Raw genomic sequence first — 11,870 nt, forward strand, 5'->3', positions numbered from 1 at the left:
AGGATCTGAATACTTCAGGGTTTACATTAGTGATGAACAGGTGTGGCCGGGTCAGCACAGTGCAGAGAATCCTGGGAGCCCCTCCCCTGCCCCAACATGTGACAATAGGATTTCCTAACGAGTGAAAAATAACATCATAAACCATCTTGCTTCCTAAGACTGATTTGATGTCCTTCTTTGTAGGCTGGTGACATCAGTTGCAAAGCCGAAATAAATCCACTGAAAATAGGACAGACATCTTCTTCTGTATCTTTCAAGAGTGAAAATTTCCGTCATGTAAAAGAACTGGTGAGGACAGGTTAATGGGGTGAAAACTTCCTTTAGTGATTCATTGTTTGTTTTACCTGGAAATTGAGGCACTTCTTTTTTCCTGCCACCTCAGGTGGTAGAACTTTCCTATTTTGCCTTTGATGATCTGTGTGAATCAAGAAAATACAGGCTGATGGGCTTCCCGGGTGGCGCAGTGGTTGGGAGTCCGCCTGCCGATGCAGGGGACACGGGTTCGTGCCGCAGTCCGGGAAGATCCCACATGCCGCGGAGCAGCTGGGCCCGTGGGCCATGGCCGCTGAGCCTGCGCGTCCGGAGCCTGTGCTCTGCAGGGGTAGAGGCCACAGCAGTAAGAGGCCCGCGTATGGCAAAAAAAAAAAAAAAAAAAATGCTGAAATTTAGGTTATTGGAATTATTATTTATGCCATTATTATAAAATACATGTTCCAAATTTCATGATATTAACAGGACTCCATGTCAAACTGGTTTTGTGTCGTGCACAGTGGAAACGTTGCAAAGAGCTGAGCGGGAGCTGGGCATGTGTGGGAGGTGAAGCCCTCCTCACCTCCTCCACATAATCACTGACGTCTTTTATTGAGCTGTTAAATTTGACTCTCTGACCACCTTTCTCTGTTTTCAATATTTTCTCATCTCCTGCTCGAGAGTTATGCCACATTTTTGGGAAAGACACTTGTCTAGCATCTAGCATGGTGCTTGGCACATATGAAGTATTCAAATAAGCAAACATTTAGTAAACAGTAAAACCTAAACCAACCTCAGTTCTCCCCTATGAACAACATTGAAATTCTCCTGTTTTTCTTTTATTGCAATTATTTTATTTCATGAAGGATGGGAAAACAGAATGAACAGTTTCTTATTTAAGTAACTATAGTGTAATTACAGTGTAAATGTGGTCTAAATCTGAACAGAGGTATGTAAAAATGCTCAGGAGAAACTCATCTCAGGGTATGAAAATGTTTTGATTTTGTAAAAAAGGCAACTTCTGTGAACAGTATAGAGGAAACATAAGACGAAAAACAAAGAAAAAACTAAAGTTCTCCAGAAATCTAACAGCTGGCCACTTAACATTTAATGAACATTCTTCCTTACCTCTCTAATCATTAACCTACGTATAAGCACATGTGCACTGTTACATAAATGGACCAAGCTACCTTTTTTCATTGGCCGATATGTCACAGATCTTTTAATAGGCTTTATTTTTAGAGCAATTTTAGGTTCACAGCAAAATTGAGTTTAAATTACAGAAATTTCCCATATACCTCTTGCCCCACTTACCCACAGCCTCCTACACTATGAACCCCCCCCCCCCCCCCCACCCAGAGTGGTACATTTGTTTCAATTGATGAACCTACACTGACGCATCATAATTACCCAAAGTCCATGGTTTACATTAGGCTACCCTTGATGCGTGTTCTATCGGTTTGGATGGACGTATGATGACATGGATCCACAATTACGGGGTGCAGAACAGTTCACTGCCCAGAAGCTCCTCTGTGCTCCACCTATTCATCCCTCCTTCCCCCCTAACTCTTGGCAACCACTGATTCTTTTACTGACAACTTTTTTAAAATTCAAGGAATGCACCTGTATCATGAGGTTACTGACTAAATTGTACTACATTTTGTGTATGTATACTCAGTAATTTACTTAACTAGTACACTGTTGATAAACACGGATTGTTTAGTCTTTGGAGTTTTTTTTTAATCTTACACTATAGTTGATTAACAGTCTTGGCGAGGGTTGTTGTTTCTCTTTAACTCTGATAAACAGTAGTTCAATAAACAGGCCTGCTGTACTCTTCTGCACACACTTATTATCTCCTGAGGCCTTCCACACAGATGGGCAGCGGCAGGGGCAAAGGACATGCACTTTTTACATTTGGAGGCAAAGTGCTAAAATCTCCAGAAGAAGGGTTGTAACTACTACTAATAGTTCATGAGATTGCTCATTTCCTTAGCTCCTTCCCAGTACTGGGTTGTATCTGTCTTTGTAAAATTTTGGTGTTTATTTTTTAAAGCTTGTACTAACTCTCTCTTCTTTTACCCTTGACTCCAACCTGAAAGAACTGCAGAACCGCTTCATGTAGTAACATCACCTGCTGGCTGAAAGACCTTCAGGTGAAAGGAGAATACTTCCTTAATGTGTCTACCAGAATCTGGAACGGGACTTTCGCAGTAGTAAGTATCAGCTTTGTTTATTCGGCTCATTGATAGCATTGAAACATAAGCCTTCACTGTCAATAAGGTCGCACCCTCTGACAAAATCAGCATTCTGACTAATGTCAGCCGTGCCCAGTGACCCAGAGCAGTCTTACCTTGGAAGGCAGTGTGCTTCCATCCCTTTCCAAAGCTTGCCCAACCTGGCTGTGCCTCAGAATCACCTGGGCTGCTGGTAAAGCATCTGCTTCTTAGACTCCATGCCAACCTACTAGAGCAGAATCTCTGGAAATGGTGTCAGGATCCCCTCAGCTGCCTGGGGTGCAGTGGGCCACCTGCTCTGTCTTCCTCCCCCTGCTCTTGACTTTTCTGACTTATGGTCTCCACCACACCCAGATCAAAGCGCCTCCATTCCCTGTGCTCCCAGGTGACTGTTGATTGATCTCAAACTACCTGGTAGATGAATCTAACCTGAGAATCCATCGTCCTCTATTAGAGCCAGGTGTAACCACTCTGCTCTCCTGTTTTTAATCCCTTCTCTGGTGAAAGCCCCAGTGTGCTTACAGTTTTTTTTAAGTCATTTCAGTCTCACAAGTTTGAGGAATGTGCCAGAACAATGTCAGAGTGTTTTTCCAATTGGCAGGTGTGACTTGGCAGTAGTGATACCTGCTTTCAGCAGAGATTTCGGTAGCCAGAATGTCAGTCTGGCACGGGAAGAGTAAGGATGGACAGAGCTCCTTAAGTCTGACTACATAAGCGGCGAGCTGTTCATTTTACTAACACTGGCTGTGATCGAGGCAGCAAAACAGAAATTAGTTTGAAACCTCCAGGGGGCCTTGTGGCTCACAGTGAATTTTTTTTAAACGCATAAATCAGTCTTCAAGGTACTTACCAACCGTACCCTATTCCCTATTTTCTAACCACTTCATGATCTCTCCAACAAACCCCTCCCTGCTATGGGGTTCTATGTCACATCAGAGAACTTGGCTCCCTCCGAACTTGGCCCCGGAACCAAAATATAAGCAATATTCTTCGATAAAGACACAATAGAAAGAGGAATTGTGAAAGGCAGGTGAAAATCTAGAGAAGTGGAGGAGTGAGGAGTTGGGTTTTCTCCTTGTTTGCCTTTATTTGGTTTTCTTGTTAGTTGCATTTGCTTTCAAGCCTTCAGGATGCCTCTAAGTCCTGTAAGACTGCAAAGCAGGCAGTTATACCATCATCCCAGCTGCTGCAGTTTGGCGCTCAGTTTTACCCATTGGATCTTGGCTCCTTGGATTTGAGGAACAAATGTTTTCATAGTAACCTTTGCCAGCTGGGAAGGAAAACTCACTGTTGCAAATCAAAAGGCAATCACCCCGGCTCTGTAAAAAGCATCTGGTTTTTCTTGAGTTTGTTTAAAGCTACATCATTTTAACTGTAAGACTTTTTATAGTACCTTCCCCAAGGTTTTCAGAAGCAGCAGTTTCATTTCTGGAAGCAAAATTCTGAAGAAGTGTATTATTTATGCTTTTTCAACATGGTTATTATGATAGTTAAGCTGAAAAACACCCATGAGAGTTATTGCATATCATGTCCTACACATCTTCCTCCTTCATGAAAGGTCAAATGTTTATCCCCACCTTGTTTTGAAGCATTTCAACAGTGGATGTTCTCAGACCATCTAGGAGATCCAGTCTGAAATACGAATCATACTTCCTGTATTAGAGCCCATGAATATACTACCTTTTGCCCTTTTTCTGAGGCAGTGCAAGTCAACATTTCAAGTAATTTCATCACAAAGTGATGGCTCAGGCTTCCAAATCAGTGGCATTGTTGGTTGCCCTTTGTAAGGAAAAGGCTTGTTGAATGCCAGCAGGTGTGTGACTTCAATCTCCTGGGTGTGCATGGTACCCCTACCGTTACTTGTTAACCCTGCAGGATACTGCGTACCCGTGCAAAGGGCCAGACTTAGGAGGGCAGATATATCAGTGTTGTAAGGAAATTCTTTCATCTCTAGTCTGCAGGGACTATTAAGTAAGAACATTCACTTAACTGTTACTCCTTTTTAAATTTAAACCATCATCAATACTCCTAATGTTCCCCAAATAATGTATGTTTGAGACACCAGTGATCAGGGTTAACTTCTACTGCAATCTTCCATCTTGAGAAAATTAAGGCTAATCAGAGACTGAGCCAGTGGAAAGGAAATAAATTGCTCACTTTTTGGATATGCATTTTCTCTTTCTGGCTCCTAGATATAGTTTAGCAAATTACCTCATGGAGTGTATTGAATTATGTGCCCTAGTAACCACAAAAACTAAATCCTAGTAGCCAGATCATGTGAAGGCAGTTCTCAGATCTGGGCATTGTATTCCATCTCGAAGTAGTGTCAGTCCCAATACTTGATTACAGAGAAAACAATATACACATCAGTAATGTATCCACTGAAAAAAAGATTATTTTTCTGTAACTAGATTCAGGAATGCATGTAAAATTATTTCATTTTTGGAGGTTACTAATAACATCAGCATAAAATGTATGTCCTTCCTATATGCCTGCCCCCAATCCAGTATTTTTTATAAAAATGCTTAGATTAGGAAAGCTGAAATTATTACTCATGTTATCTAGCACGGACACAAGGTTTAGGATGTCTGCCACTGACATGCATGGCCTTTAAACAGTATTATTTTACACATGTGTACCCAGAAGAGAAATTCTCTTCCTTTTGAATCTGATTTCACATTGTTTTGTGATTCAGGTAAATATTTAAAAACACCAAGTTTTCAATTTTCTCTCATGTCACAAACTTCATTGTTTTTAAAAACCTAAACTATGATCTTTCCCAATTAAAAACTTCGTTTCTAAACCCTTGTTTTTCACCCCTGTTTACAAGTTAGAGTTACTGGGAGAGACGCTTTAACCAGCTGGTATCTAAACCCCACCCCCCAGAGACTTTTTTTTTTTAAACATCTTTATTGGAGTATAATTGCTTTATAATGGTGTGTTAGTTTCTGCTTTATAACAAAGTGAATCAGTTATACATATACATATGTTCCCATATCTCTTCCCTCTTGCGTCTCCCTCCCTCCCACCCTCCCTATCCCACCCCTCTAGATGGTCACAAAGCACTGAGCTGATCTCCCTTTGCTATGCAGCTGCTTCCCACTAGCTATCTATTTTACGTTTGGTGGTGTATATATGTCCATGCCACTCTCTTGCTTTGTCACCGCTTACGCTTCCCCCCCCCCCGCTTATCTTCAAGTCCATTCTCTAGTAGGTCTGTCTCTTTATTCCCGTCTTACTCCTAGGTTCTTCATGACATTTTTTTCTTAGATTCCATATATATGTGTTAGCATACAGTATTTGTCTTTCTCTTTCTCACTTACTTCCCTCTGTATGACAGACTCTAGGTCCATCCACCTCACTACAAATAACTCAATTTCATTCCTTTTTATGACTGAGTAATATTCCATTGTATATATGTGCCACATCTTCTTTATCCATTCATCCGATGATGGACACTTAGGTTGCTTCCATCTCCTAGCTATTGTAAATAGAGCTGCAATGAACATTTTGGTACATGACTCTTTTTGAATTATGGTTTTCTCAGGGTATATGCCCAGTAGTGGGATTGCTGGGTCATATGGTAGTTCTATTTGTAGTTTTTTAAGGAACCTCTATACTGTTCTCCATAGTGGCTGTACCAATTGACATTCCCACCAGCAGTGCAAGAGTGTTCCCTTTTCTCCACACCCTCTCCAGCATTTATTGTTTCTAGATTTTTTGATGATGGCCATTCTGACCGGTGTGAGATGATATCTCATTGTAGTTTTGATTTGCATTTCTCTAACGTTAGTGATGTTGAGCATCCTTTCATGTGTCTGTTGGCAATCTGTATATCTTCTTTGGAGAAATGTCTATTTAGGTCTTCTGGCCATTTTTGGATTGGGTTGTTTGTTTTTTTTGTTATTGAGCTGCATGAGCTGCTTGTAAATTTTGGAGATTAATCCTTTGTCGGTTGCTTCATTTGCAAATATTTTCTCTCCCATTCTAGGGTTGTCTTTTGGTCCTGTTTATGGTTTCCTTTGCTGTGCAAAAGCTTTTAAGTTTCATTAGGTCCCATTTGTTTATTTTGCTTTTTATTTCCATTTCTCTAGGAGGTGGGTCAAAAAGAATCTTGCTGTGATTTATGTCATAGATTGTTCTGCCTATGTTTTCCTCTAAGAGTTTGATAGTTTCTGGCCTTACATTTAGGGTTAGGCCAGAAAGCTTTTGACAAAATTCAACACCTACTTATGATAAAAACCCTGCAGAAAGTAGACACAGAGGGAACTTTCCTCAACATAATAAAGGCCATATATGACAAACCCACAGCCAACATCATCCTCAGTGGTGAAAAACTGAAACCATTTCCACTAAGATCAGGAACAAGACAAGGTTGCCCACTCTCACCACTGTTATTCAACGTAGTTTTGGAAGTTTTAGCCACAGCAATCAGAGAAGAAAAGGAAATGAATCCAAATTGGAAAAGAAGAGACTTCGTTTAATTTGCTACGGCAGGGCCCAGTCACCCGCACGGTTTAAGTTCCCACATGGGGTCCCAGCATATCGGCGATTTAAGCACACGCAGATGCTTGAGTCTTCAGAGTTGGCATTTGCTCTTGTCACTTTCCACAAGAACATAAATAAGGAACATGCCAAGTTTTATACATTAACTTCTGCTAGGATAAAATATACTCTTTATTCTTCTTATGTTCCAGTCGACTTTTCAGACAGTACAGCTGACGGCAGCAGCAGAAATCGACACCTATAACCCTCAGATATATGCGATCGAAGAAAACACCGTCACGGTGAGTGCATCACATCCCTGCCTGTGGGCGCTGGAGTCTCTGACGGGCATTCCATTTCTGACCATTTACAACGGTCACGTTCGCATCTACATGTATATAGAAGTATCTTACTGAAACTCTGAAAGGCTAATGTTTATCATGCTGAGTTTTTGATAAGGGTGTCTGCTACTCAAAAAAGGCCCCTGGTGTACTTGCCCTCCCCCTTGTGCCCACGCTGGCAAAGCTGGATCAGAAGTGATGATCTGACAGGAGGCACAAGGGGCCCCATCTTGCTGTGGCTCCCTCCTCCCTGCTCCAGGCGTCAACCAGCACCATGGCTCCTCCTTTCTGCTCATGCTTATACAAAGCAGTTTACATCCTCGGCCATGAAATCTAAGTTATGCTCCTTTGAATCATACATAGTATTTTAGAGCATTTTTGAAAGTGCTTAAGTGTGCTTAATAAATAAGGCATTTATTAGAGGGCTTTTTCTTGTTTTTAGCAGTACTCCTTAAAACTAGACACTGACACTGTGAAACATCCATTCATTCATTAGATCTTCAGTCTAGAAAACTATAAATGCTTCTCTTGATTTAAAAAAAAAAAAGCGTTTGGCAAAGAAATGTACGTTCACAGAAAACAAAGGCTCACTGTTCCAAGAGCTGGCACGGGACAACCTTCCTTTGCACTGGAACTCTGGTTAGAATATGCCATATTTAGATATAGCAGGATTTCCATGCTCAGCTAATCTGCTGGCAGAGCCCTGGGCATCTTCCTCCCAACGCTTTTGTTAGGAATTGGAAGCCGGTTCAAGACTCCGCCCCGAGGACAGCTTGGCAGCTGGCCCCAGGCCACTAGTCCACTGCTGCAGTCTATGGACTTGGCTAAAAAGCCAATGGCCTTGTGAACTCTGGACCTCTCTCGATGCCTGAGAGTGGAGCTCACAGCCCTGCTGTCCCGCTATTGCCCCAGCAAAAATGATGCCACACAGAGGACGCTGCTCTGCTTCTGGTTTAGGACTATCAGCGAAGGCCCGCACCTTCTCTTCAGAGGCTGGGGTGCGGAAAATCAGAAACGGAGCCAAAGGAAACGTGGCCTTCAAATTCAGAGTGCTATGAACTAAGCCTCGGGAGGGGGGAAGTACTATAGATATTTTAAAAGTTCATTTCAGAAAAATGTAGTGTTCAGACAATACCTGGACCTCTGCTGAAATCTGGGTTTTTTTAGAAAGCAGTATTAAATAAATGCATTAATTAAAAATTCAAGTTAACAATTTCAGTGAACCTTTTGGGAGATTTTTCTTTTCATGGTTTTCTCTGAGCAATATTGATAAGTAATAGAGGCCAACTATTTTTTTTTTTTTTTTTTTTTTTTTTGCGCTATGTGGGCCTCTCACTGTTGTGGCCTCTCCCGTTGCGGAGCACAGGCTCCGGACGCGCAGGCTCAGCGGCCATGACTCACGGGCCCAGCCGCTCCGCGGCATGTGGGATCTTCCTGGACTGGGGCACAAACCCGTGTCCCCTGCATCGGCAGGCAGACTCTCAACCACTGCACCACCAGGGAAGCCCGAGGCCAACTATTACTTGTGTCTATAAAAATATTTTTTGAATCCAAATAAATTAAATAAATTTTAAAATTATATTTTGGAATCCAAATAATAAATTGACCTATCCCTATAGGTAGACAAGTGATTCTTAAATTTATTTGAATTCCAAGCCCACTTAAAAAGCCGATACAAAAATCATGTACTCATAGTTCCCTAAAGATCCATGGAGCCTGGATTAGGAAGTTCTAGAATAGAGAGAAGTAAGGATATGACTGCCACTAAGCAGTGAACTACATGAGTCTAGTTATTTTATTCCTAAATTTATAAAGCCTTAGTTTAGCTCTTAAAAATCCAAATGAGAAGAAATATAGTCACCAAAAGGCCAGACTCAAGTTTAGCCCAACTCATAAATTCTGTGGTGAAAAGCAGCTTATCTGCCACTGTAATTCAGTGTTAAATCAAGTAAATAAATTAGGTTTTCTCCCCTTGTTTGGCTCCAAAATTAACTCTTTAAAAATGGTTGTGATTCTTTCCCCAATTAAAACAACAAAAAAAGAATATACAGTTTTATTGTTAGAACTCTTACGGCAGCCGTGCTATTACAAAGCCACAAAGACTGCCAGGAAGTGGACGTTAAGAATCATGTGTAACCTCAAGGGCAATTTATCACTGAAAAGGTCACCTTGAGCCCTGAGACATTACCTCTACTTGTTAACAATCCATATCAAGTAAATCAACATTTTAGGAGCCCAATTCAAAGTAGTTGTTGTTGTTACTGTTTAATCACAAGGGATTTGTGTTGCTAATTTTTTGACTCGCCTCCCCAAGACTGGGTTCCAAATGCTTTCACTTGATGATGAGGCTGGATGCCAGAAACTAAAGTTCCAAGTTTCATAAGTGATTAAAGTATCTGAGACTGTCAGAGATGACATATCCACTAAATACTGATGCAGTGCAGTTAAAGGAAGGAAATGGGAAGACTTGCATGCCTTGCCTGTATTTGCAGGAGCATTTTCTCTCGAGATTGTACTGTACAATATTTAACTGAGGAATGTGATCGTGAGGAAGTCACATCCCCTTTCCAGACCGTCACTTATAAAATTAGAGGATTTGACCATCTCACTTTTTTTCAGTGCTAAAATTAACGCAATTGTTTTGTATATACACTTACAGATTCCCATTACCATAATGAAACCCCACGAGAAAGCTGAAGTACCAACCGGAGTTATAGTAGGAAGTGCAATTGCTGGAATCCTTTTGTTATTAGCTCTGGTTGCAGTTTTATGGAAGGTAAGAAATGTTTCATATTTAAAAGATACAGGGGTCCTGAAGACCTCTGTCTTGAATTTCCTTATCACAGAGCAAACCTGTTTTATATGGTACCTCCTCGTCTATCATAAGAAAAAAGGAAATGCAAGTTTATTTGCAAATTCTCACTCATGTTCTTGAAAACAATCAGTAAGGATTTTATCTCCTTGGTCTTGGTCCCTTTTCTCCAACCTTCTTTCATCCAGACACTGAATGTTTTGTTCACCTGCAAGTAAGCAGACCCTGAAAAATTTAACTTTATGCAATTCATTTCAACTCTGGGTATTAATCTCCTCACTGAAGGGCTGATGCCAGGTCAATACTCTGCACACTGACCTATCCAGCTCCCCATGATTCCCAGAGGTGCAAGGAGGGGAGAGTCTGGGTCCATTCAAAATAAGCCAGAAGTGGTAATGTTTTTACATCATCATCTTACAGCTTGGATTCTTCAAAAGAAAATATGAAAAAATGACCAAAAATCCAGATGAAATTGATGAGACCACAGAACTCAACAGCTGAATCACCCAGCAGTTCCCACTGCAGTGGGAAGGGGCAGCATCACAGCCAGGGTTTACTATTCGCATGAATGGGTTTCTTAAAAATCCCAGTGTAACTTAATAATGTAATAGGTAAACTAGAACTGCAGGTCAGTTTGGAAAGAAACTGTGAGGGATTTGGGAGGGCAGGAGTATAAAGGGTAAAAGACTATTTTATGTTGGGGGGAAAGTGATCTTTACGTTGGCTGGTCCAGAGTTTACATGAAATGCTTCCTAACAGGAGAACTCTTAAAGAAGAATATAACCTTTCTCAGAATATTTTTTGGGGAAAAGCCCAGTCATTTAAAATGATTGTTTTTAAACAACAGAAGTGGAAGTACTCGGTATAGGTATATAATTAGCTTGGATATATTGATGCTGATGGGCAAAAAAACCCCCACAGGTCTTCAACTTAATGCTGCTTATCCAAAGTTGCCACAGAGGATATTTTCAGTGATAATTTTGTTGATACACTAGGTAAAATTTGCTGTTGTCAGCCCACAGCTGCTTCCTTAGAGTCCCTTTCTTGAGATGATGTACTTATCAAAACATGCTTGATGACTGGTAGGGGCCTCCTGCAGAGGAAATCTCCATTTCACTGGGGGAGGGTTAGGGGCCTAAAGGACTTAGAGGCCAAAGCACAAACCTTGGTTTAAACTCTGTAACATCATTTATGGTAGAATCTTGTCTGCTGGAGGCCCCGCCTGGAAGAAGGAGGAAATTTTTCTCCTTTAGGATGCATAACTAACTGGCTGACCCTGACGGGCTGCGGGGGGACCTTGTGAATTTTTGAAAGATGAGTAATTTCTTTGGAATCCTTCCTCCTTCCACAATGAACCCCTCCCACCTCCTGATGCCCCCATATTCTCGATGCCTGCTGCTGCCCGCCTTCCTCTCCAGGAGTCCGGAGTTTTCCACCCTCCTTGTCCAAATCTCCCACTCCCAGGGCAGCTGCTCTTCTCCAGGTGTGAGAAGGAAGTCATCTGTTTCACTTCCACACTTGCGTGAATTTCAGGGAGCTATTTTCATTTATTGCTAAATATGCAAGAAAAGCCCAAGTGAATTTCTAATTGTTGAGATTTCAGGCAGGGTAAACAAGGCAAAGTATAAACATCTCAGGAATTTGCAAGAAGTTACAAGGAGACATTAGAAACCACCAAATCAGCATGTGCACCTGCTGTGCTTGTCTGTTTCTGGAGAACTTACACTTCCAGAAGGACCTGGGAGT

General features: G+C 41.4%; 1 protein-coding gene across 1 annotated transcript in view; it reads left to right on the forward strand.

The window, feature by feature from the left end:
* ITGA2 (integrin subunit alpha 2) overlaps window positions 1-11,647 on the forward strand; it is a 102,971-nt gene extending 91,324 nt beyond the window's left edge. The window contains exons 26-30 of the mRNA XM_033852854.2: window positions 184-288; window positions 2,352-2,465; window positions 7,184-7,273; window positions 9,972-10,088; window positions 10,545-11,647. Coding sequence (XP_033708745.1) covers window positions 184-288; window positions 2,352-2,465; window positions 7,184-7,273; window positions 9,972-10,088; window positions 10,545-10,625 — 507 coding nt within the window. The 3' untranslated portion in view covers window positions 10,626-11,647. The remainder of the gene's footprint in view (window positions 1-183; window positions 289-2,351; window positions 2,466-7,183; window positions 7,274-9,971; window positions 10,089-10,544) is intronic.
* Window positions 11,648-11,870: the final 223 nt, after the last annotated feature.

This window comes from Tursiops truncatus, chromosome 3, assembly GCF_011762595.2.
Source record: "Tursiops truncatus isolate mTurTru1 chromosome 3, mTurTru1.mat.Y, whole genome shotgun sequence".
NCBI lineage: Eukaryota > Metazoa > Chordata > Mammalia > Artiodactyla > Delphinidae > Tursiops > Tursiops truncatus.